The sequence below is a fragment of the Protopterus annectens genome, chromosome 16.part0 (assembly GCF_019279795.1).
Source record: "Protopterus annectens isolate FY-2018-M chromosome 16.part0, PAN1.0, whole genome shotgun sequence".
Taxonomy (NCBI): domain Eukaryota; kingdom Metazoa; phylum Chordata; order Ceratodontiformes; family Protopteridae; genus Protopterus; species Protopterus annectens.
The window spans coordinates 135,999,876-136,026,391 of record NC_056750.1 but is presented as its reverse complement, the minus strand read 5'-3'; the positions used below and the strand labels follow the sequence as shown (position 1 = coordinate 136,026,391).

The following is a 26,516-nucleotide window of genomic DNA, read 5'->3' as shown; positions in this document are numbered from 1 at the left end:
TGATGCCATGGTCATTTACAGAGCCCACACCTATCACTCTACCATCATAAAAGACCTAGAAAATTATATAAATTTACTTTGACAATGATTTATCCGGTACAAGCTTGTCTTCAATACCACAATAACAAAAGCCACGAATTCTGGAACTAGGCAAACAAATCTTCCCATAAGGCACAGCAATGGAAACATTCTGAAAAAATAGAGAATTTATTGAAACCACACCACAATTCAAATACCTTGGAATCTAGCAAGATCAATCAGTTAACTTCTGTTTAGTAGAGTACTAAAGCAGAAGTGTCAGTGTGGATTTTGTATTTTAGACATTGCTTCCATGTAAGCTCAAACAGAAAATACAAATGTGTTCAGTGAAATTATTTCAGAAACCAAACTGCAGCTTAAGATAGCCATGTTTTGTTAGGCTGCAAAGTTATTTTCAGACATTTCATGGCTAACATTGTGGTTAGAAACATTGTAGGGACAGTCAAAATAGATCACTATTATCCTGTGACTTTGCTTTCTGAGATGAAAAAGACGATTGTCAGGCATAAAGAAATTTACTGCCTGTGGGATTGTAAGAAGTAATTGTCATAGGAAGAGAATTTTTCCAAACTAGTAGCTGTCATTTACTTGAGGAAAGGAATGTTTACTGGATGATGTAACAATCAGCTAAGAAGTATAAATTGTAACTGGAGAGTATTTAAAAAGAACTACCTAAGTTGAGGAACTGATGAATTTGTACTTTGGATGTGTATACAAGCTAGCCAACAGTCTGCCATATTTTGATGTGCTTTTGTGATTTTCAAGATATCCTACTTGTAAAATAAACCCCGCTTTACATAATTTATTCTATAGTCATATTTACAAATGGCAAGCCAAATCGAATTAAAAAAAAAATCTAGTGAATGATCTCATCTGGCTGCAGATTTCCAAGACAGCATGGCCAGATGGTGAGGAAAAGTAGTAGCAACAGAGAAGAGATTAAAGGTCGTGTCTGCACAGAGGCATTCAGACCACCAGTCAAGAACAGGTCTCTTAAAAATGTACCTCTAAGTCCGCAGGAACAACAAATGTCAAAAAACGAGGGTGACTGGAGTACCTGACCTTAGCTTATGATAGAATGTCTCTCGAAGGAAGAAGAGACTGGAAAACAGGGATCACTTCAGTATTCATCATCCTTTAGGAGAGCAAAGGCTGTAAGGAGAAATTATTTTTCTAATTGCACACTTGCAATGAATCTTTTTGCAGATGTTTACTTATACACTTTCAAAGGGAGACTCCCTTGAACTTAAAACTAACAAACTAATGCTTTCCAGGCTTAGATAACATTAATGACCTTGTATGGTTCAGTAACTAGTGCTGCACTACAAGACTTTCTAACTGTAAAAAAAAAAATGCTTGGATAGTCTGGTAAAAATAAATTACTAGGACTCAAAGTAGAGAAAACAAACAAAGGACTGGTATGTGAAGCTCCTCTTAAAAAAATATATCCAGTGAATAAAAAAGAGAGAGCAAACAAGGCGGGAACAGGTAAGTAATTTAATAAAGTAAGCACTTTCACGTCTTGATGGATACTTCCTCAGACTTTAATACAATTCTGCTGAAAACACTTCACTTATATAAGTAGAATAATTAAAACCAATCAATGATTCAATTAGTCATTCGTCACTCTTTAAAGGTGCATAAATCTGTAAAAGGTTCATAATACATTTATTCGAAAATAAATAACAAATAACAATAGAACAATAGCAATATAAAAACATCCAATAAGTCACAAAAGTCTAAAAATATGTATACATAAAAGAAATATAAATATATACTTATATGTCTAAATAAATCATGTTAAAACATCTTAAAAGACTTCACTTCAAATGATTCACAAACAATTAATGTGTCAATGGTCTTTCAGCTAAAAGTGGTCTTAGCGCTACTTTATTATTGAGACCAAACCCTTTATTAGCTTGCATCCTGATTATCCATTTTATCTCATGTTTCTCTGTTTGAGTTTAAAATTTCCTAGCCTACTTGTCCTTGGTACTAATTCAAGGACTAGGAATAAAAATCTATGAGTAGTGCCACGTTATAAAATGTGCCTAGCTAGTGCATTGCCCTCATCCTCCTTGTTTATGGCATAAATATGCTCTCTAACTCTATCCCTCAAGGTGCGGTTAGTCATCCCTATATAGAAACTCGGACATTTTGTACAGTAAGCTAAATAAAGAACATCTCTACTCTTACAATATGCATAATGTTTAAATACATATTTATAGTTAGTAGAGAGATGTATAAAACTATCCTTATTGCACATTATTGGCAATGCTTACATCCCCTGCAGCTAAAGGTACCTTGCTGTTTCGATTCAATCCTCTTGTTCAACATAGTATAATTATAACATAATAGTCTTTTAGGTGACTTGTTATTACGATAAGAGAAGCTGGGTCTTTCAACTATATTTCTCAGCTTCTCATCAGAAGTAAGTATCTGCCAATTCTTGATAATCCTAGCTATAGTTCTATTATTGCTAGTATAGGGTAGACCATCCTACATTTTTGAGGGTTAGCTACATTGCTAGTAGGAGCATTGGAGGCTCCATTCACATGATGGCTACTGAATAATGGTCACCCTTTATCAGACCTATCTATAAACTCTGGGTCTTCCAGCCTCTCACATTCATTAGACTTATATCCGCTTGCCATAAACTCAGTCTTTAGAGTGGCTAATGCTCTCTCACAACTCGATTGTGAACTTGTGAGTCTAGATACCCTCAAGCCCTGGCTTTGTACAACATTCTTGTAGACATGCTAGGGATGCATGCTCTGCCTATGGAGGAGATTGTTTCTCCTGCAGTCCTTCCTGTGCATTTCAGTATGGACCTGATCCACATCTATCATCACAGATACATCTAAAAATACAATTTTATCAAAGGACCATTTGGCAGTGAACTCAAGAAACAGAGTAGTTGAATTAATATATTCCAAAAAGGATTGCAATTCACTCAAGGGGCCCCTCCACACAAGAAAAACATCATCCACAAAACGCGTTTTGTGGATTATGTTTTTCTTGTGTGGAGGGGCCCCTTGAGTGAATTACAATCCTTTTTGGAATATATTAATTCAACTACTCTATTTCTTGAGTTCACTGCCAAATGGTCCTTTGATAAAACTGTATTTTTAGATGTATCTGTGATGACAGATGGGGATCAGGTCCATAATGAAATGCACAGGAAGGACTGCAGGAGAAACAATCTCCTCCATAGACAGAGCATGTCTACAACAATGTTGTACAAAGCCAGGGCTTGAGGGTATCTAGACTCACGAGTTCACAATCGAGTTGTGAGAGACTATTAGCCACTCTAAAGACTGAGTTTATGGCGAGAGGATATAAGTCTAATGAATGTGAGAGGCTGGAAGACCCAGAGTTTATAGATAGGTCTGATAAAGGGTGACCATTATTCAGTAGCCATCACGTGAATGGAGCCTCCAATGCTATTACTAGCAATGCAGCTAACCCTCAAAAATGTAGGATGGTCTTACCCTATACTAGCAATAATAGAACTATAGATAGGATTACCAGGGAAATTTGGCAGATACTTACTTCTGATGTGAAGCTGAGAAATATAGTTGGAGAACGACCCAGTTTCTCTTATCATAATAACAAGTCGCTTAAAAGACTATTATGTTATAATGATACTATGTTTTTGAACAAGAGGACTGAATCGAAACAGCAAGGTACCTTTAGCTGTAGGGAATGCAACCATTGCCAATATATGTGCAATAAGGATAGTTTTATACATACCTCTAACTAAAATATGTATTTAAACATTATGCAGATTGCAAGAGTAGAGATTTATTTATTTAGCTTACTGTATGAAATGTCCAAGTTTCTATATAGGGATGACTAACCGCACCTTGAGGGATAGAGTTAGAGAGCATATTTATGCCATAAACAAGGAGGATGAGGGGAATGCACTAGCTAGGCACATTTTACAACATGGCACTACTCATAGATTTGTAATCCTAGTCCTTGAATTAGTACCAAGGACAAGTAGGCTAGGAAATTTTAAAACTCAAACAGAGCAACGTGAGATAAAAATGGATAATCAGGATGCAAGCTGACAAAGGGTTTGTTCTCAATGATAAAGCAGTGCTAAGTCCATTTTTAGCTGAAGGACCATTGACAGATTAATTGTTTGTGAATCATTTGAAGTGCAGTCTTTTAAGATATTTTAACATGATTTATTTAGACATATATGTATATATATTTCTTTTATTTATACATATTTTTAGACTTTTGTGACTTATTGGATGTTTTTATATTGCTATTGTTCTATTGTTATTTGTTATTTATTTTTGAATAAGTGCATTATGAACCTTTTACAGCTTTATGTACCTTTAAAGAGTGATGAATGACTAATTGAATCATTGAATGGTTTTAATTATTCTACTTATATAAGTGAAGTGTTTTTAGCAGCATTGTATTTAAGTCTGAGGAAGTGTCCATCGAGACGTGAAAGCACTTACTTTATTAAATTACTTACCTGTTCCCGCCTTGTTTGCTCTCTCTTTTTTATTCATAGGACTCAAAGTAGTTTAACTGTCATATTCATAACTTTGCCAGGCAATTTACAGTGAAAATTAAAAGTACATTGCTTTGCCATAAACATGTACACTACAATGGTAAGAAAATATCAGGTTATACTTTCTGCAGTGCAATCAGCAATGACAGAACTGCTGCATCTGATGATTCTGCCAGCATGTACATGGTTAAAGTCTTAAAGCAATAGTACATCCAAATACATGACACACTGATCTGCTGTTCTAAAGCAGCATAAGATTGATAGATAAAAGTAAAATATGTCATAAATACATATCAGATGACAGAACGGTGTCTAGCAGCATTTTTGGCATGTCAAAGGGTACATTAAAATCCAGACATTCTCAGTAAATAATAACATGAAGACAAGAGGCCAGATCCATTAACTCCTATACTAAGTGTACACTTACAGTACATGATCTATATTCAAGAACATCCATAACATATTTTTGTGCTTTCTAGCCACTCAGAAAGATTTCGATGAGTGTACGTGTAGTCTACACTTTGTGGTAACCTTTAATAATCCCCTCAATATTTAAAGCTGCAAGAAAATCAGTAGGAAAGCTAAAATTAGGAGGAAGAAGATGTGTTATGGCTATGTTGGTTGTTTTTTCAGAGCACTGTACACTTAAGAGTAGGAGTTATTGAATCCCACAGAAGATCAATTCCAAAGAAAAATTTGTCATGAGGTTTTAATTTCTTTTGAAGAGAGTTCACCAAGTTAGTACTGTGCATTAACAGTACTTGCTTTTTCCCCCCTAGAGCATTACATGTACAGAATTTTCATGCACAAGAGAATACTTTCTGCACCAACATTCCAAAGTAATACACGATATATGTTGCATGTGTATTGAGCAGTTAAAGGAAAAATCAAATTTCCTTCTTCATACATTTCCAATAAGGACATCTACTCTGTATGAGTAATGCCTCAGATGGAAAGTGTGGCATGAATGATATTTTTATGCCTGTGTACCTGAAGGGATGGTTACATAGGTTCATAGATTAGTACTAGGCTAACTGCCCTTTGCGAGCCATTTTAAGCCTAGCCAATTATCTCTTATGAGACTCAAACCCTGTACCTTTTGTTTGTAAGGCAAACACCTTAACCATTAGGCCACCCTCCCAACCAATGAAGTGTTACACAGCTTTAGTGGTTATAGTTTCATATTATAGGGATACTAACCTAAGAACTGGCTCATTCATTAAACCAGATTTGATGAATTTCTTATCTTGGAACTAGGGATACTGGTAGTTGAAATAATCTTATTACCTTTGTAAAACACAAGATGACTTTGTTAAAATTCCCTTAACTGGAAACTCAGCTATTTCAATGTGTATTACATGTTTAGTTTAAGACATTACCAGACATCTTTCTCAATATACATAACATGTTTATATAATGAAACAGAGTTTGCAGTGCAATAGCTGATTCTATTCAGGCATCAACTTGAAAAGTGAAATGACACGTTAAGTGTCATATGTTTGTCAAAATATTTTATTTTATTTACTTAATGGGATCCAAGATATAACAAATCAGGTTTTACGTGAGCAAGTTATTCAATGTTTAATGACCACAAGACATGGGAAATGAGAAAACACAGAGTATATTTCACAATTTGCTTAGAGATATAACAGTAACAGAAGATGTGACTTCAATGCAAATCAGGACAAACAGAGGGAAAATACAAGTTGTATATCAGCTTTCAGAGGTGCAGTGAGAGCAGCAGGAGGACATGTACAAATGGCTATTGTAAAACAGCAAATTCATGGAAATTAAATCCAGACCTTTATAACAGAACAGACATAAATAAGACATGTCCCTGGATGTGTTCTACATGAACTGCAAAGTGAACTGGCACCACATCTGTGTGCCCTATTCAATCACAGCTTCAGCTCAGGGTTTGTCCTTACCGAATGGTGCACTGCTACAGTTATCCCTCTCCATAAAGGGGGAGCAACCTCAGACCCTGGGAATTATCACCCCATTAGCCTGATGAGTCTGATATGTAAGGCTATGGAGCGCATCATCATGGACCTAATTAAAAAGGATATAGAGAATCTCCAAACTCTATATCCCACGCAATTTGGTTTTGTGAAAGGTAGATCATGCCTGTTCAACCTGGTTGACTTCTTTGAGTCAGTCACCAGAGCTTTGGATGAGGGCAAGGCAGTTTATATAGCCTACCTTGATCTGGCCAATGCATTTGATACCATTCCCCACTGAGGAATTATTGATAAACTCACCAAACTAGGCATCAACCCCTATATCACTAGGTGGGTTGCAAACTGGCTCACAGATAGAACCCACAGTGTGAATGTAAGTGGACTCCAAGTCAGACTGCCGACCAGTCACAAGTGGAGTCCCACAGGGATCAGTCCCGGGTCCTCTCCTGTTCGGGATCTACTTTTTGGAAGTCCAGGCCAACATGGAGGGACTCTGGCTGACTAAGTTCGCTGATGACTGCAAGCTGGGAGCCATTATTAACTCCCCAAGTGATGTAGACATCCTACAGAAAGGCCTCACCTAGATCAATGACTGGTGTAAAAATCATGGCCTTAAGCTTAATGGCAAAAAATGCGTCGTTATCCCCTTTGGGAAAAACTCAGTTCCCACTAATTACTGCATCTATGGGAGCCCAGTGAACACTGAAGGCATTATAAGATATTTGGGGACACAGGTTGACAGCAACCTCTCCTTCAACCACCACATTGCCACTGTGGTCAGAAAGTCCTTCTATGTGGCACATCTCATTACCAAGGGTTTTGCATCCAGGAAGAAAGAAGTCATCATCTCTCTCTACTCTTCCCTCATTAGGCCAGCCATCGAGTATAATGCCCCATTTGGCATGTACCTCACTAAACACATGCAACAGCTGGAAAGGCCACAAAAGTACCTCACAAAGAGGATCCTAGACCTTAAACACATGTCCTACATGGACAGACACAAAACACTCCAGCTATTCTCTGTCTCATATCGTCTACTTAGAGGTGACCTCTGCTTGACTTACAAAGCCATGTCTCACCCAGTTCTGTTAGAAATGCTACATCTAAAGAAATCCCAATCCCTCCACACCACACACTCCAAAGACCTCAACCTCATTACCAAAATCAACAGAACATGCTGGAGGGACAGGTTCATAACCCAGAGACTGCCCATGCTCTGGAACAGACTTCCCATACATGTCAAGCAGAGCACCTCACTGGCCCTCTTCAAGAGAAATCTTGACGAATGGATGGGAAATAGAAAGTTCACCCCAGGGATCACTCCAGTGACTCTACTTGATAGAGGCAATGGGAACTAACATCAGCTGGCACTATGCCACGACACTTCTATGGGCTAGGCTTGTAAAGGATTCAGGGTCATTAGCCTAGAACACACCTATGAACCTAGGTATTTATTCTCAGTGACAGACCAGAGAATGCACGAGATATTAATGCTGCGCAATCATTTCAGGAAATAAAAAATGAGATTAGAGACCATTTGAATGCACCATAGTAAGTTCTAGATTGCTCACATGCCTTAGAATTTGATAGCTCACCATGTGCATAGCTAATCAAATAGTTTCCAGGTTGGACAGTGAGATCTTTGAAGTTCTTTTAGCTGTAAAATCATGATTCTGATCTTGCTATGTTTTATATGTAAGTCTTTGATAATGAGGATAACACAGAACTAATGATTTAGTGATAATCATGGAGTATATATATATATATATATATATATATATATATATATATATATATATATATATAAACACATAGAGTGAGTGGTAGCACTCAAACCAATAGGTGTACTTCTGATTTAGTGTGTTCAGTTTATTTTTCTTACACCTCCCATCTATCCCACTGACTTACTACTGTTGACCTAAGGCTGAGAATGATAAGGTGAAGAAAATGTTGTCTAGCCTGTCTATGGTACTGGTGAAAGATTTTGGCTATCTGATACTGGCCTAAATCAAGTCTCCTGGGGTGTGTATTACATTATCTAAAAGCTGTAATATCAAACATCTTTTCACCGACCAGTAAAAGTCGAAGTCTCATAATAGCAAACACCCGAATGAGCAAATTTTTTTCCCTGGGAAAGAAACTTCTTGTCCATCCTTGTGAGTTTGCCCTTACCCCACTGTAGTGCGATCTCAGAGTTGGTATATTTAGTAAGGGGGGTGTGGGGGCACAGCCCCCCACACATGGGGGGTGTGGGGGAAAAGCTCCCCACTTTATGTTTAAAGTAGTGTGTAGTTCATGGTAGGGCTAGCAATTTCTTTCCCAGGGAAAGAATTCGCTCATTCGGGTTTTCACTATTATGAGAGTTTGACTTTTACAGGTCGATGAAAAGACATTCGCTATTACAGCTTTTCAATAATGTAATATACACCCAGTGTCGTGTACCCTCTTTAATTAAATTTTTATTCATTCTTGAATCACTAATAGTGTCATAAATTAGGGAGAACTGTTAAGTAAATTGCTAAAGAAGAAGTGCTAGGGTGGATTTCTTCAAGTAGAATTAGTTCAGAGACTGTTTCTATGCAAGCTGAGAGAGAAAATACAACTGTGCTCTGTGAAATTATTTCAGACATTATGCTTGCATCTTGAGATAAGGAAGCACAGCCATGCTGTTTTTGTGAACAAAGGGTATTCTCATAATTTTACTACAAGGAATGTAGTTAAGAAGCACTGCAGGGAAGAGATGAATAGACCGCTATTGTGCTACGACCTTGATTTACGATATGTTCTGTATGAATACAGAATTGTCATGCATAAGAGAATTTAGTGGACATGGGAATGCAATAAGTAATTATCAGAAGATAAAAAACTTTCCAGAATACCAGCTGTCATTTATATGAAGAAAGGAAAGTTTATTGGATGATGATACATTCAGCTAAGATGTGCAAACTGTATTTTGAGAATGTTAAAAATACCCAAGCTTAGGAACTGCTAATCCTGTACTTTGTACATGTATTTAAACTAGCCATTAATCTGTCATGTTTAGATTCACTTTTGTGATTCTCATGATGCTGCTGCCCTGTTCATAAAATAAAACCTGCTTTGCTACAAAATGACTGCTTCCAAAGATTTAATTTGAGATGAACTACCATCAGATTTAAAACTTTCAATTTCACATTAAAACAATAAAATCAAAAATCAACTTACTGTTAATCTGATCAAGGAACACTTACACTTCCTTTTCCCAAAATACAGAATGGCTATAGGAAAATGAGTTTTACCTGCCCAACTTGAATAAGGTCTCTCAATTATAGCAAATTCTTCCAAGAAAAAAAAATGTTCCTTTCCACAGACAGCATTCAAGTATATGCACATGTTTATCACTGAATACTATTTTCAGTCGTCCTAAATGCAAAATGGTTGCTAATTACTCAGAGATGCACACTTTTACTTTCATCTTTAACATATTAGCTATCACATATAGAAATAAATTTCACTGCAAACTGCCTCCTTAAAAGAGCAATTACTTATACCTTCACTCATAATTCACCCTCCCCTTAAATAATCTCAGTATCAGACTACACACCACAGACTACTGCCTCTCAGCAAAGACCCCCCCAGACTTGGGAAGCACTAAAAACAAATTTATAAGGGATCTTTAAGAAATCTCTGAATTTTCAAAATTCCGAAAACAACTGAAAAATTATGCTTCCTGTAAATGTTTTCCAAGGCAAGACTCAACATTAATACCAAAGCAAATAACACTGCACAAGCAATAACTTCAGCTAACTCATTCACGAAAATCAAAATATCCTTCACTAACCTGTAAATAGCCTTCAATCTATTTACCCTCACCCTTTTTTCCCCAATATCCCCATCACTTTTGCACCTCTTCTTCAAACAATATCTTATATCTTTCCTCCCCCTGCTACTCTTTACTCCTTTATCCCTTAGCCTTTTCACAGCTCACTCTTCCCAACACACTGCAAATACAGTGCAGATGCCAACTTTGTGTATTATTGTTTTTGCTGTTTCCTTTATCATCTATTCAGTGTTTTTCTCATATGCCCAATTCAATTATCCATTTACTGTTGCACTGTTTTATTTTGCTTTGTTCTTCTTAAAATGTGTCAGTTCTTACTTTCTCTCTAAGCTGAATCTGAACATGGCCTTGATCGATCAGTGTTCTAGCTCAGTTAAGAAATAAAAATAACACGCAGAAAGTAATACAAATTGCTGCCCCATGTACCAAACGGCAGCAGGGTGTAAGCATTCTCTAGGATGTACTAATCAACATAGTAAAACAAGATGGTTACAAAGAAGATGCCTCAGCCTGCACCTACAAACACCCCCAGGCACAGCCAGGTGCAAATGAAAATTAGGGTGTACTAGTCCACGGGAACGGGGGTTGGAAGGAATACAGCAGTTATCAAGGCAAGTATTTGCTACTGTTGAATGTATTCTGGTACTGTACTGCATATTCCACAAACCTGTGGTGGTAAGCACAGCAATTCCCAGATGCTATGTGGCTATTTTTCTAGTCAAATCCAGTTGTGGAGCTAAAGACAAGCTAATCATTTTGAAATCCAGCACAAGAGTGTGGTGGATTTTGCAAACACGACAGCAATAAAACAGACAACTGTGCACATAGACCAATGAAAAGTTAGTATTGCGAATAAACAATTAGCAATATAAGCCAGAAACAACACTAACAGTAGCCCTTACTTCACTATTGGGGAACGAGACAGACCAGTTTGAGATGCTAAATTACCATGACAAAAACAGCCATAAGCATAGTTAACATTTTTTTAAATTCATTATATTTATTTATTTTTATTTTGTTAACCAGGTTAACACTGCTGGGCTAAAGCTCATTTTCACAGAGGACCACAGAGCAATAACATAAAACTGTACAAAAAAACCCCACATAATGTAAATGGTACTGATACATGAAGTATACAAAACACAGGTGTGGTAAACGGTACAGATATGATAACTATACTAACAAACCCACACAGGATAAATGGTATAGATACCAGGAATACACAAACAAACCCATACAGGATAAATGGTACACATACAAGGATTATACAAATCCATACTAGGTAAATGGTACACATACAAGGACTATACAAACAAACCTATACTGGGTAAATGGTACAGATACAATGACTATACAAATAAACCTATACAGGGAAAATGGTACAGATACAAGGACTATACAAACAAACCCATAAAGGGTAAATGTTACCGATACAAGAACTATACAAACAAACTTGTAAAGAGGATACATGGAACAGACATAAGGACTATACAACCAAACATATACAGGGAAAATTGTACAGATACAAGGAGTATACAAACAAACCCATACAGGGTAAATGGTACAGATACAATGACTATACAGACAAACTTGTGCAGGATACATGGTACAGACATTATGATTATACAAACAAACATCTACAGGGTAACTGGTACACATACAAGGATTATACAAAAAAACCCATACAGGTTAAATGGTAAAGATACAAGGACTATACAAATAAATGGGTCTATATTAAATCGTCGACCGCTTAGGTTGTCGAATGCCTAAACGTCGACACCTAAACATCAAGAACTCAAAATCATGAACCACCGTTTCCACACAGGCAAAGAATGCCGTTGGCCAAAGTAAATAAAAAAAACATTTTAAACAGAACTCAAGTGGGGGGGCTACAACCACCACACCCCCCTAACTAAATATACCAACTCCAAGATTACTATACTTTGTAAACAGGGCGAAATCCAAGTAATGGCCAAATAACCTGTTTCCCTTTGTGGAAATGGCCGTTTACGTTTAGGCGTTTGACAACCTAAGTGGGCAACGATTTAATATAGACCCCAAATAAACATATACAGGGTAAATGGTAGATATACAATGACTATACAAACAAACCCATACAGGATAAATGGCACAAACACAAGGACTATTCAAGCAAACTCGTACAGGGTAAATGGTACACATTTAGACAGACTCAATTAGTAGAAGTGCATTTATTTATTTATTGACATTTGAAAGTCTGACTGGGTAGAAGCCCATTTTCAGCAGAGGTCCAGGGAGAAAAATTCAAAATTATTACAAAACATTTTTAGAACAATAAATTTACAACCTTTAAAACTAAAACAAAAACATCTGCAGTTTAAATAAATATAGCAAATTAGACACAATATAAAATATTGGTTACTGATACAGGTTAAAGGACAATCATTTAATTTCATAGAAATTTTAGACAGTTTGTAGAGAAATGGTACAGACGAGTAGAGACATACACATTAAACTTAGGAAAAATATAAAAATACAGTCAAAATAACTTCAATATACAAACAAATATACAGACATTCAATGAAAAAAAACAGAACAGCAGATGAAAAGTTTACAGTAGTGAGGTGAAAATGAGAAAAATGAAGGAAAGTCTTAAGTTAATTAAATAATCTTTGTCCTACCACCTGGAAGCTCCTATGATCGCAGCAGTACCCCAAGGCTCTCCCTTGCATGTATCTTGTATTGATACCACAAAACCAATTTAGATGCGTGTCTGAATAGCATTAAGCTAATCACACCAACAGGTTGCACTCTGACCTTAACATAGATCTTAAGAGAATTTTATTTTTCAAAATGCTGCAAAAGATTCTCCTGTACAATAAAAAAAAATGACACGGTCACTCTTGGTTCTTCTTCTTCAAATGAGATTCTCCTTTATTGTGCAATCTTTTCAGACGTTAGGTGTAACTTTCCAAATTCAGTGTTTCTGTGTTCTATATGCTCGTGTGTACCCTGTGCATGAAGATAGGTCCGAAGATCTGTTGCTAGGTCCTGTCAGCAACTTCCTGTGGTCCTCCAACAAAACCTAACTTCTGCAAAGATCGCACAATAAGGAGAATCTCATTTGAAGAAGAAGAACAAAGAGTGACCGTGTTGTTTTTTTTGATTGTGCAGGAGAATCTTTTGCAGCATTTTGAAAAATAAAATTCTCTTAAGATCTATGTTACGCTCGAAGCTTGACCTGCTGGTTTGATTAGCTTAAAGCTATTTGGACACACATCTAAATTGATCAAATAATCGAAAAAATATGTTGGCAAAGGTAGGGAACGTATGAGTACAGTTAGCAGAACTGACAGAGCATTTAGGTTAAAATAGGGTAAGTCAGGGAAAATCAGATAAGATAAGTGCATGAAATCATGTAATACCACACTGTGTGCATTGTACAGCTTTATAGAGGTGCTCCCTACATGTACTCTTGAAAGCTGTGAAATCTGAATCTACAGTAAATAAATAAACAAAGCAACAAATAACGCATGTGTTCTACTTCAAAAAAATGGGTCTACTTCAGAAGACTGAAAAAACAAAAGACTGAAAATTCCACAAAGAAAAAATGAAGCAACAAATGTTAAAAACAAATTTGAAGACAAACCACACTGGCAACTGTTCAAGTTGATTAGCGCTTTCGTTTACTGGCAAATTGTAAACTTCTTCAGATCTGAAGAAGTTTACAATTTGCCAGTAAACGAAAGCGCTAATCAACTTGAACAGTTGCCAGTGTGGTTTGTCTTCAAATTTGTTTTTAAAAGACTGAAAATTCGAAATACTTAATGATGGAATTTGCACCTTCTCACTGTTGTGCAATCTTGGAGTTGGTACACACACACACACACACACACACACACACACATATATATATATATATATATATATATATATATATATATATAGTTAGCAGGAGGTGTGGGGAGCACAGCCCCTCACGAGAGTTGCAGGGGGGCTTGCCCACTGCATTAAAAATGTGTTCAGTATTCTGGATTTTCAGTCTTTTGGGATTCAGTCTTTTGGTTTGTCAGTCTTCTGAAGTAGACCCCTCTCACACACACACATATATATATATATATATATATATATATATATATATATATATATATATACACACATATATATATATATATATATATATATATATATATATATATATATACGGGTCTACTTCGGGAGACCGAACCGACGATTCGCCGACACGCGGGAAAAGGAGACCAAACGACCGACAGGTAAGTTTACCGACAGGGAGATTCGCCGACAGCGGAAAGACCGACAAGGGAAATGTGCGATCGTGACCTGGTAAGTGTGCGACAGTTACGGAGTTAGGAGCGGTCAGGTAAGTGTGCGAAATTGTGGGATGTCGGGTTAGGCTGTGGGACAGGTGAGTGTGTGTTTGTGTCGGAGGTAGGGTTCGGGTTAGGTAAGTGTGTGATAGTGAGGGACTGTAGTTTTGGGACGGGTTAAGTGAGTTAGGGATAGGGTGCAGGTAGGTGAAGTGTGCGTTAGTGTCGGTGCTTGGGCTAGGGGTGGGTAAGTAAATTAGGGTTAGGGTGCAGGTAGGCGAAGTGTGCGATGGTGTCGGTGCTTGGGTTAGGGGTGGGTAAGTGAGTTAGGGTTAGGGTGCAGGTAGGTGAAGTGTGCGATGGTGTCGGTGCTTGGGTTAGGGGTGGGTAAGTGAGTTAGGGTTAGGGTGCAGGTAGGTGAAGTGTGCGATGGTGTCGGTGCTTGGGTTAGGGGTGGGTAAGTGAGTTAGGGTTAGGGTGCAGGTAGGTGAAGTGTGCGATAGTGTCGGACGTTAGGGTTAGGGTTTAGGTTAGTGGATATGTTGTTGTGTGCTATGTGTATTTGGCGTTTTTTGTGTCAGTGTTTTGGTGTTCGGTATGTTGAGGTGTCGGTGTGGTGTGTTGTCGGTTGTTTGGGGTCGGGGATGTGTGTGTCGGCGATTCGTGCGTTCGGTGTATGAAAGTAGACCCATATATATATGTGTGTGTGTGTGTGTGTGTGTGTATATACACACACACACATATCTATCTATCTATATATATATATATATATATATATATATATATATATATATATATATATAGTTACACTTCAAAACATCTAAAACTCATAACATCTAAATTCAAAACATCGAGACCAGTACATCTAAAACCCAAGACATCTAAAACCCATAACATTGAAAACTCAGAACATTGAAACTTTGCATCACAACATCGAACACTACAAATCACATGAAAATAACATCCTCGCTACCTATAACAATACCAAACTAACAAACACACTTTTTACTATGTTTCTGCAGAGGGGCTATGGGGGCTCTTCCCCCAACACCCCCTGTAAATTAAATATTCCAACTCTGAGATTGCACTACAATGGGAAAAAGTTAATTTCCTAATCCCACTGTATCAGGATCACCATAAAGAATGTACACATAATGTCTATATCACTTACCTGTATGGCCTGAAAACCACATGCAGAGTGGCAAAATAAACACTCTATAAATAGTATAAATTCCTACACTATAGAAATAATAACTATATAAATAAAAAAGTACAGTTTTGTACCTACCATAAATGTAGATGTTCGAGGATCTCCATTGCTGCAGTCCTTACATATGGGTAGTCCGCTGTCCACCATCGGCCCGAATACCAAAGGGCTAGAATCTGGCGTCGGTCATGGCGCCCGAGACTGACGTCAGTACGTGCCAGTACAAATGCGCATGACCGACGCCATATCCTCAGTCTTTCTTGCCTCAGACGTCAGAATGCAAAAACACCACCCAAAACCCTAACCTAAATAAGTGGGTAGGAGGGAAACCTGGACTGCAGCAATGGAGATCCTCGAACAACTACATTTATGGTAGGTACAACACTGTACTATGTTCTTCGTCTCCCATTGCTGCAGTCCTTACATATGGGTAGAATCCCAGAGCAACGGAAAACAGGGAGGATGGCCAACTAAACAGAATTAGGAGCTGCTAACATGCCCTGTAAAATTGCAGTGGCAAACCCAGCCCTAGACCTAGAATAAAGAGGTAAATGATAGTGCTTTGTAAAGGTATGTACAGAACTCCAAGTAGCTGCCTCTAAAATGTCCTTAGTAGCTACCCCTCTCAAAAAAGCAGTAGAGATGGCCGTAGCTCTAGTAGAATGAGGCCTGATCCCAGCTGGAACATCCTTTCCATGATGAGAGTAACAAAAGGAAATACAATGGCCAATCCACTTGGAAATAGTTTGTTTTGAGACAGCTTTCCCTTGAGAAGTCAAAGCAAAAGAAACAAACAACTGTTGAGATCTTCTGAACTCTTTGGTTCTGCTCAAATAATACCTTAATTGCCTATGAATATCCAAAGAATGCAAAACTTTTTCCCCTTTATTTTGGGGGTTAGCATAAAAAGTAGGCAAATGTATAGATTGGTTCAATGCCACATTTGAAATCACTTTAGGCATAAAAGTAGGATTAGTACGTAAGGAAACTCTGTCCTTGTGAAAAATCAGAAATGGTTCCACTGCCATGAGGGCCTGTAATTCAGATACCCTTCGAGCAGAAGTAACAGCCAACAAAAAAGCAGTCTTCCAAGACAACAACTTCAACTCAGCTGTAGCTGCAGGTTCAAATGGAGGCAGAGTCAGCTTCTCCAAAACAAAATTAAGATCCCATGCTGGAGTGGGAGCTCTTCTTGGGGGTCTTATATTTTTTGCCCCTCTAAGAAACTGTTTAACCAATGGATGAGAAAACAAAGGAGGGTCACATTCATAGTGAGCAGAAATAGCTGCAGCATGCACTTTCACAGAAGAGAAGGACAAACCCTTGTCCAACAAAACAGTCAAATATTGCAATGTACAACTCAAATTAGGCAATTTAACATCAAAGCCTTTAGCTGAACTCCAAAGAAAAAATCTCTTCCATTTAGCAGCATAAACCTTCCGAGTACTAGGACGCCTGGCTTCCAAAAGAACATCCAAAACTTGTTGAGGAAGCTGAAGGCCCTTCTTTAAAACTGAATGCTCCAGGCTGTCAGGTGCAGGGATTGCACCCTGATATTGAGAAAATGATTGTCCTCCTGAGTCAATAAGTGAGGAATCTGTGGTAATGGCCAAGGTGTCCCCTGAATTAAACTCCTTAAGAGAGGGTACCAATGCTGTCGAGGCCAATCCGGTGCTATAAGGATCATGCGAGGCTTGTCCCTCCTGACTTTCAACAATACCTTTGGAAGAAGAGGCAAAGGAGGAAAGGCATACACGTGCAGGTTGCTCCAACTGAAGGATAGTGCATCTATTTTCCAGGCTTTTGGATGAAACAGCCTTGTGCAAAACATTGGCAGTTGGTAATTCAGAGGAGAAGCAAACAGATCTATGTCTGGAGTTCCCCAAGCCATGGTCAACTGCAGAAATACTTGATGATCCAACTTCCATTCGTGAGGATCCACAATCTGTCTGCTCAGAACATCTGCTAAAGAATTTTGTGCTCCTGGCAGAAACTGTGCTCGAAGAGTGACGTGCAGTTTTAAAGCAGTTTCCCATAATAGCATTGCTTGTCTGCACAGTGGATAAGAATGAGTTCCCCCTTGCTTGTTGATGTACCACATGACTGTTGTGTTGTCTGTTCGAATCAACACCAGTCCTGGTTGAAGTAGGCCCTTGAATGCTTCCAAGGCAAATTGAACTGCCAGCATCTCTTTCATGTTGATATGTAAGTGAAGTAGCACTGGGGGCCAAAGGTCTTGAATCCATTTTCCTTCGAAATGAGCACCCCAGGCTGACTCTGAGGCGTCCGTCGTTAATATCTGACTTGCCTCTGGTTGGGTCACAGAGAGTCCCTTGTTTAGGTGACATTCCTGAGCCCACCACAGAAATTCTTTTTGTATGCAAGGGAGAATCCGAATGACAGTGTCCAAATCGTGGCTGTGTTGAGTCCACACGCTTTTCAGATACCATTGTAACTTCCTCATATGCAGTTTGGCATTGGGAAGCACTAGAATGCAAGATGCCATGAACCCTAAGGCTTGAAGGACTGTCCCTGCAGTCAGCCTGGACATTACTGATAGCTGTTGGAAGTATAGGTGGAGATTTCTTTGCTTGTCCAGGGTAAGAAATGCCATCTGAGTTGCTGTATTCAGTCTCACACCCAGAAAACACATCTCTTGTGAGGGTACTAGACTGGACTTTATTTCGTTCACAGAATACCCTAGGCATCTTAAAACTGTCATTACATATTGTAGATGTTGAAGAAGTTCTTGCTTTCCTAGAGCCAGAATCAAACAGTCGTCCAGATAAGGATAGATTTGAATTCCTTTTAGTCTGAGAAAAGCTATTACTGGAGCCAGGACTTTTGTAAATACCCTGGGCGCAGTAGACAAGCCAAAGGGCAATGCAGAGAACTGATAATGCAAATTCCCATTCCGAAATCTTAGGAACTTTCTGCAACTGGGCCTGATAGGGATGTGAAGATAGGCCTCTTTGAGATCCAGAGTCACCATCCAGTGATCTTTGCCCAGCATAGGCAACAGTTGCTGCAATGTTAACATCTTGAACTTTGGAATTTCCAAAAAGGTATTTAGAATGGACAAATCCAGAATTGGTCTCCAAGTATTTCCTTTCTTTGGCACTAAAAAAAGACGGGAATAAAACCCTGTGCCTTTTTCTGCAGAAGGTACTTCCTGTATTGCTCCCAACTGAAGCAGAGAAGAAATTTGTGCCTGTGCTTCCAGTCTTTGCTGATGAGGCACATCCGGCATACCTTTGAAAGGAGGGAATGTGTGAAAATAAAATTTGTAGCCTCGATTTATTATGTCCAATACCCATTTGTCCTGGGTAACCAAATGCCAATTCCTTTTGAAAAGTCCCAGTTTTCCTCCTAGAGGAGCTGCCAGCATGGCAGAGTCCGGCAGCTGAAGGTACAGGTCATTGAGTCTGTTTTCGAAAGGACTGACCCCTGCCCTCCCCAGCAGAAGGGGTAGAAGAACTCAAAGTCCTAGGAATAACAGGGCCCTGAGAGGAAGCTCTACCTCTACCCGGCCTAGACCTGCCCCTAGACTGAAAATCCGCAGAGGGAAAGGACCACCTCTTAGCAGGCCAATTTCTACTGAACTTAGGGGGCTGAACCTGTAAAAAACCTTAACTGTCTGCATAGACTTAGCTTTTTCCTCCATTTTTTTCAACACTGATTCAACAGGAGGACCAAAAAGAACATCAGACTGCAAAGGAGCATCCATAATACGAGCCTTAACATGCTCTGACATTGTCTGATCTTTAAGCCAGGCATGCCTGCGAAGAACTGAACTAGTAGCAGCCACCCTGGAAGAAGCCTGTAAAGCATCAAAACCACATTGCAAAGAATGCTTACCAACTTGGTCTGAAACATGTACTAAATCCTGAAGCTCCTTACATTCAATACCTTCAGCTAAAGCATCAACTTTACATTTCAATTGGCCCAGCAAATAATTTTGATACCTGAGCATATGAAACTGACAATTTAAAGCTCTCATAGCCAAAGTAGAAGAGGTATACAACTTTTTACCCCACCTATCCAGAGCCCTTGCATCCTTGTCCAAAGGAACTGGATTCTTAACCACAGCAGCCCTTACACCTTTAGGGCCTTGAGTAATGGTTTCTGGATCAGCCCTAGGACTCTTATATAAATACTTGTGAGCTTCCGGAACCCTGTAGTATCTATCTGGTTTAACAGGGGCAGGAGGCAAGGAGTCAGGGTTAAGAGCAGCCTCAGAAAACACATCCTGAACAACATCCAATACAGGTGGAATAGCCAAGGGCCTATGCTGAGGCAAAAACAAAAATTCTCTAAGCCTTTTACGAGAATCAGAATAATCCTGGCCTTCCCATTTGAAATGCTCCCTCATGGAATGCAAGGTTTCAGAAAAGGAAAAATCCTCTGGAGGGGATGCAGAGGGAGTAGTATCCTCAGCCTCCGAATCAGAATAGTGAGGGAAATCCTGGAGATCTTCCACAGAAGAATCTGACTCATTGGAAGACTGACCCAAACCCTCTAACTCTGGCTCTACCCTGGGCCTTTTCTCAGGGGGGGGCATAGAACCTCTAATTAAAGTAATCAAATCTTCAGCCATTTTTAACATATGGTTTCTAGGAGCTGGACCCTGGGGACTGACACCAGCAGGGGCAGACTTAGATTTAGAATGGCTCTTACTTTGAGAAGGAGGAGGCCTAGTAACCCTGTGAGGGGAGGGAACCACCGACATCTGAGAAGCACCCTCAGCCTGGCCTAGCACAGGAGAAGCCACTTCCTGCAGTAACAAAGGCTCCCCTTGAGACTCCGGTAAACTTTCGGCAGGAGCCGTTGAAGTAGTCGGTGGTTCTACAGAACCGGCGTCCGCAGTGGACGACTCATCTTGTTTGGACCGCAAAGATTTCTCTTTGCGTTTCTTAGCAGAACCGGGCGTCGGAGAATCCGACGGCATATTATAATTACAACGTTTACCAAACACAAGCCTAGCACAGTCCAACCGACGTTTAATAGTGCGCTTGTTAAAAGTAGCACAAAAGCGACACCCAACAACGTCGTGCTCAGGCCCTAAACAAGGAATACAGAGTGAATGGTAATCCCTATGAGGAATCTGTTTCCCACAAGAAATACAGTTATTAACTTTTTCTGACATCCGTTAATACTGAGGCAAGAAAAAGACAAAAATGTCCCCAATGGGGTACTTAGCCCAACTTGGTCTCCGGTCTGAAACTCGAAAACCGACAATTCCAGAATGCTGAACGGCACTTGCAAACGCTGCTTCTGCTTAGGACCACGCGGCAAGAAAGACTGAGGATATGGCGTCGGTCATGCGCATTTGTACTGGTACGTACTGACGTCAGTCTCGGGCGCCATGACCGATGCCAGATTCTAGCCCTTTGGTATTCGGGCCGATGGTGGACAGCGGACTACCCATATGTAAGGACTGCAGCAATGGGAGACGAAGAACATCTACATCTCATAGTGATACCACAAGAATAACAGATTAAACTATAACATTTACATGTCTGATGATACACTTCCATATTATACATTTTCAGTGTTATGAAATTCGATGTTATGGGTTTTAGATGTTTTGATCTCGATGTTTTGAATTTAGATGTTATGAGTTTTAGATATTTTGAAGTGTAATCATATATATATATATATATATATATATATATATATACACACACACACACATATACATATATAGATAATGTGGTTCAGCACTTCAGGACACAGCAAAGGTCATGATCCAAGATGATTACAATTAGCTGAAATCCTTTCTACGGAATCCTTTACGTAACAATCCCTCCCCCGTTCTCCCCATTTACAAAAATGTACTCACGACTGTAAGGCTCTTCTCCAGTTATCACTGACCATATCAAGATACCATAGCTGCAAGGGATAAAACAAAGAAGAAAAGGAAAAGTTATAAGGTGTTCCTGAAAATACCTGGCAGGCGAATACTACAACATGCTAAAAGAAAACGGCATGAAATGTTAGGATAACATTTGTATATTGAAGCTTCTATTACTTGCTTTACTGTCTTTTTTTTAAACTAAGGGTTTGCCAGATAAACATTTACTTGTTTTAGTAAGGCTTTCCACCTTACCATATCAGTTTTTACTTGCATTAAACTAATCAATACACAATGCCATGAAATTATTTGCACCTACCTGATGATATTTACTCTTCTCTTCAATGAGGCAGGTTTATATCACTGCTGCATTACTCAGAAGCTTTTGCTTTGGTAAACAATTTGTCTGTCAATGGAAATCTCCGCCAAGAAACTGAAATATATTTTTATCACATCTTGAAATTCTGTGCTTAAAAATGCACCAAGAATCGCTCTGTTTTTCTCTTGTCAGCTGTCTTAATGGACAGCTCATTCAGTGTCCCACTGAGTCTTATGACAAAACTGAACAGCACTAGCACTGCTGGGTCGAACAGTCCTATTGAAAGTATTAGAATAGTTCCCTTTCTTCACAATACTGCAAGCTTGAGTCAGTTTATAGTGACATTATGGGATACAGAGTACATGGGTGGGCTAACCCCCCTGCAAGAATGTTTACTTTCTGAGATTTTTCTGGCTTTTATCTGCTGAAAAGCTGGATTTCAAGGAATTTGACAAATACTGTGGATTTACACATCTGTGTTGATTAACTACAGTTTATGAGTCGGCTATTGGAATTACAAACCTGTCCCCATTGCTTATTTTACTTTTATTTGCTATACCACATAGTGTCTTAGATAGTGATTGTCATACAGATGTGATAGTCGTCTTTTTCACAATGTAGTTTACATCCCATAATATGGCACAAGCTAACTGTAATAAATGAAGTGGTTTATTTTTCATTAACTTGTAATAACCTTGTTTTCAAACACTGATTTCTTACACTGCCTCTGGAAACAATATCAGTGTTTCTTCTTTCACTGAATTAATTTTATTTGTACTAAACAAAGGTTGCTACAAAGCCTTTCATGGTGCATTTAATTTTTCCACACAAAGCAGGTAATTTTCTAAGTGTTTGAACCTGTGGTTTCTAGGCAGTTTCCATACCCTCCCCTGCACTGCTGCTTAGGTATAATTTTTCCAAGTAAGTTTAGCAAGCTTTGCCTATTTTTCTGTCTCCATTTTAAAGAGTTCGTACGAAAGATGAAAACTTGCAGTTATTCATACGGTCTTTAATTTTACATACTTACATGGATAAACCAAACACTAGCAAAATATAAGAGTACTTACCAAACTGATAAGTAGTATTGCAGTTTACTCAATCCCTTTCTTAAAACAATGGTTAAATGACTTACACAAGGTTACATAGCAGGCAAATGAAGGCTGAGGAAATCAAAGCCTGTACCACAAGAAGCAGCTTGTAGCCTTACTCCTTTCTGCTAACTGGCTAATTCGCATCTTCCTGAATTGCTCTTAACTGTCACTAGTGCTAAATCAGCACTTTCCTATGGTAGTTAACACTGACAGTCCATGTACAGTGGTGGCACAGGGACCCTCCCTCATTTACTCTCTCTCACACACACCACAATACCCCTTACTATTATTCCGAGTTAACAAAACATCGATAATGTGGACATTACTGTTTCTTTCTTTTGTACTCATAACGTGCATCATGATGCTAGAGCTGTTGACTTACTTTTTAAATGAGTCCAAGTATATTTGGAAAATTATCCCGGGTGTCATATAGCGTTTCTCCTGGCTTTGTTCTGAATCCTCCCACCAACATGGGTAGACCCCCATCTTTCTCAACTGTCTGTCCCTGATTTTACAGACCACTCTTGCCGTTGCCTCTTTTACATACTCTTTGCATTGTAACTCACTTACTATTACAGTCTTTGAATAATGCCAGAAATTAGAGTTTCAGACTTCTTACTATGTAAAAAAATACTACATTAACTTATTAGTTAGAGTAGTGGGATAATGCTGCTGCTCTCTTTGTCAAGGGTGCAGGGTTTCAAACCTCCTCCCCCTCTTACTTTACTTTTTTTTTTACAGATTGAAGCAAGATTTTACACTTTCCCTAGTGTCTAGTAGTGGCACACAAAACTAATATCCTCCATGTGAGGTGTACCGGTACAAGGTTTGAATCCCTTTTAGTGCCTTTACAGCACACTGTAAAGGGTTATTCCTGGTGTCTAGTATCCCCCTATAACAATGTTGAAGGATTTGCTGGTTAGTCTAGGAGAGTGTGTGGATACTACAGTCCCTCCACGTGTTAAAACCTTTATTCATATACACACACACATGCACACACAGTAACCCTTCAGCCACACTCACTCATGCACACAAATCCACCCCACCCCCAAATAATCAGCCCTACTGTGACCTCTCTGGCACACACATACTCACACATACACATTCATGCATGCAGCCTCACATTACTTAACATAACCAGCCTGCTGCACTCCCTGTTACTTACCTTTAATGTGAAGGGCCAAACTGAGCTTTTTTTTTACTCAAATGATTTTTATTTTGATGAAATAACACAATAATTTAATACATTCATAACATTCAATAACTATTTACAGTATTTACATTCAGCCTGACAAAAAGGATTCAGATAAAAACATATGTAACTAAATAATAATATATAAACTATGATAGTTAGGAACAGTTTGGTTCCATCTGTAGGGTATCAATCAAATTCAAAACTTTCCTCCACGGACTATTAACCAATGGCTTAGGAAAAGTTCTTAGATCTTTAGTTCTTTTCTCATTAGTATGCGTTTCTTCAGTGAAGACAGGAATTCCTCCACTGTGGGTGCTACATTAGAGTTTCATCTGGTTATACATTTTCTGGCTATTGCTAACATGGTCCACAACAAATACAGGTCATCTTTCTTCATACGATTACTATTAACAACATTCAATAAAATTAAAGACTTTGTCAAACCAAATGTATCTGCATAGGTAGCTTGAAGAAATTTGTTAATCTCGTTCCAATATGGTTTAATATTAGTACAGTCATAAAAATATGAGAGCAGTCAGCATTAGTGGACAGGTGACATCTCCAACATAACTTGCTGTTTGAAGGGTTCATTTTTGAAAGTTTCTCAGGTGTCAGAAAGGATCTGTGAAGAAATTTCCAATGAAAAAACCTCCAGAATTTTGAATAAGAAGTTAGTTTAACTGAAAGCAAAATGTTTGTTTTGTCTTCCATTGATAATGATACTTGAAACCCTTTAGTTAGGTACTGCCAGTAAGAATTTTTAGGAGCTGTCTTATAGACAATTAAAGTGTTATATAGATGATAGTTCTTTCTTAACATTGATATTATTATACAGGATTCCAAAAATCCAGTTTATAATTTTTGGTACGGTTTTGAAGGATGAGTTGTGTACTATTCTATACAGATCCTTAGTGTATGCTGTGACACTCTGAAGAACCAACCAGTCATTAGGGGATAGGCCATAGGTTGACAAGTTGTGTGTTCAAAGCTTGCTGGTTTTCTATACATTGCAACCAACAAAATAGGTTACTATTCTCCATAATCCAAAAATCTCTCTATGTGTTTTATCAGGGAAATCCCTTGTAACAGTAAATGGTATTAAAAATCTATACCACAGTTTTATATCTAAATTTGTGTTGATGAATTTTCTAAAAACATCAAAAATATGGTTTATTAGTGTTAGTTTAGTTAATTTTGTTGTACTATGCTGTAAATATATACTTAAATGTTGCCATATCTTACCTTTGTCAGTTACCAAAGCATTTTCTGAGAAATAAATTTCATTCATTAATATAATGGAGTGTAACTGTTTCCAATTGGAAGAGTATCTATGATTTATCCAATTCATCACTATTTTAATTATAGATTTTAAACCCCCCCCCCCCCCGTTCCCATTTTCTGATATGATGAGAATATGCCACTCTATTTCTTTTGGGGTACCATAGGAATTTCATCAGAGTTGAAGTAATTTCTTTAAGGATTTTCTTTCCTGGCAGAAGTATAAGAGCCTGTGCTACATATAATCTTTTAGGTAACAAAACCATTTTTATCAGTTGTAACCTCTCATCAAATGTTATAAACATATTATTCCATTTGCTTATCAATGTCTTGATTAAGTCTATGGTTTTGGTATAGTTAAGCTGTAAGGTTTCCCCTATATTCTTACCTAGGCAAATTCCTAAATAGTCTAGAGTTAAAACTTGGTTTCTAATAATATGATTAACTGAAACGTGTAAGTTATTTTTTTATATAATAATAACTATTTTGATTTGTTGAAGGAAAGTCCTGAGATTTTTTGGAAATGTGTTATTACTATATCCACTTCACCTAACACTTCCTTAGAGTTGGGTAAGATAAGTAGGACATCATCAGCAAACATCACTATTTTAGAAATATATTGGTCATATATATTTATACCTCTTATTTTTGGATTATTACGTATTAAGATGGCAAGTATTTCTATGGTCAGAGCAAATAGGATAGGGTACATAGGACATCCTTGTCTAGTACCTTTAGTGATTTGGATTGCTTTGGATGTAAAGGGACCTATTTTGACATATGCTAGATTATTTTCATAGATTTTCTTTATCAGTGTTATAAAATAGGGGAGAACTAAATAACTGTAAGACTTTAAATAAATAATACCAATTTAAGGAGTCAAAGGCCTTTTGAATATCTAGACCTATTAT

General features: G+C 38.2%; 1 protein-coding gene across 2 annotated transcripts in view; it reads right to left on the bottom strand.

The window, feature by feature from the left end:
• The window catches only part of LOC122790713 (receptor-interacting serine/threonine-protein kinase 2-like), a 1,224,079-nt gene that overhangs the window by 122,230 nt on the left and 1,075,333 nt on the right, over window positions 1–26,516 (bottom strand). For both annotated transcript variants that reach the window (XM_044058270.1, XM_044058271.1), the window contains one exon: window positions 21,711–21,760. In XM_044058270.1, coding sequence (XP_043914205.1) covers window positions 21,711–21,760 — 50 coding nt within the window. The remainder of the gene's footprint in view (window positions 1–21,710; window positions 21,761–26,516) is intronic.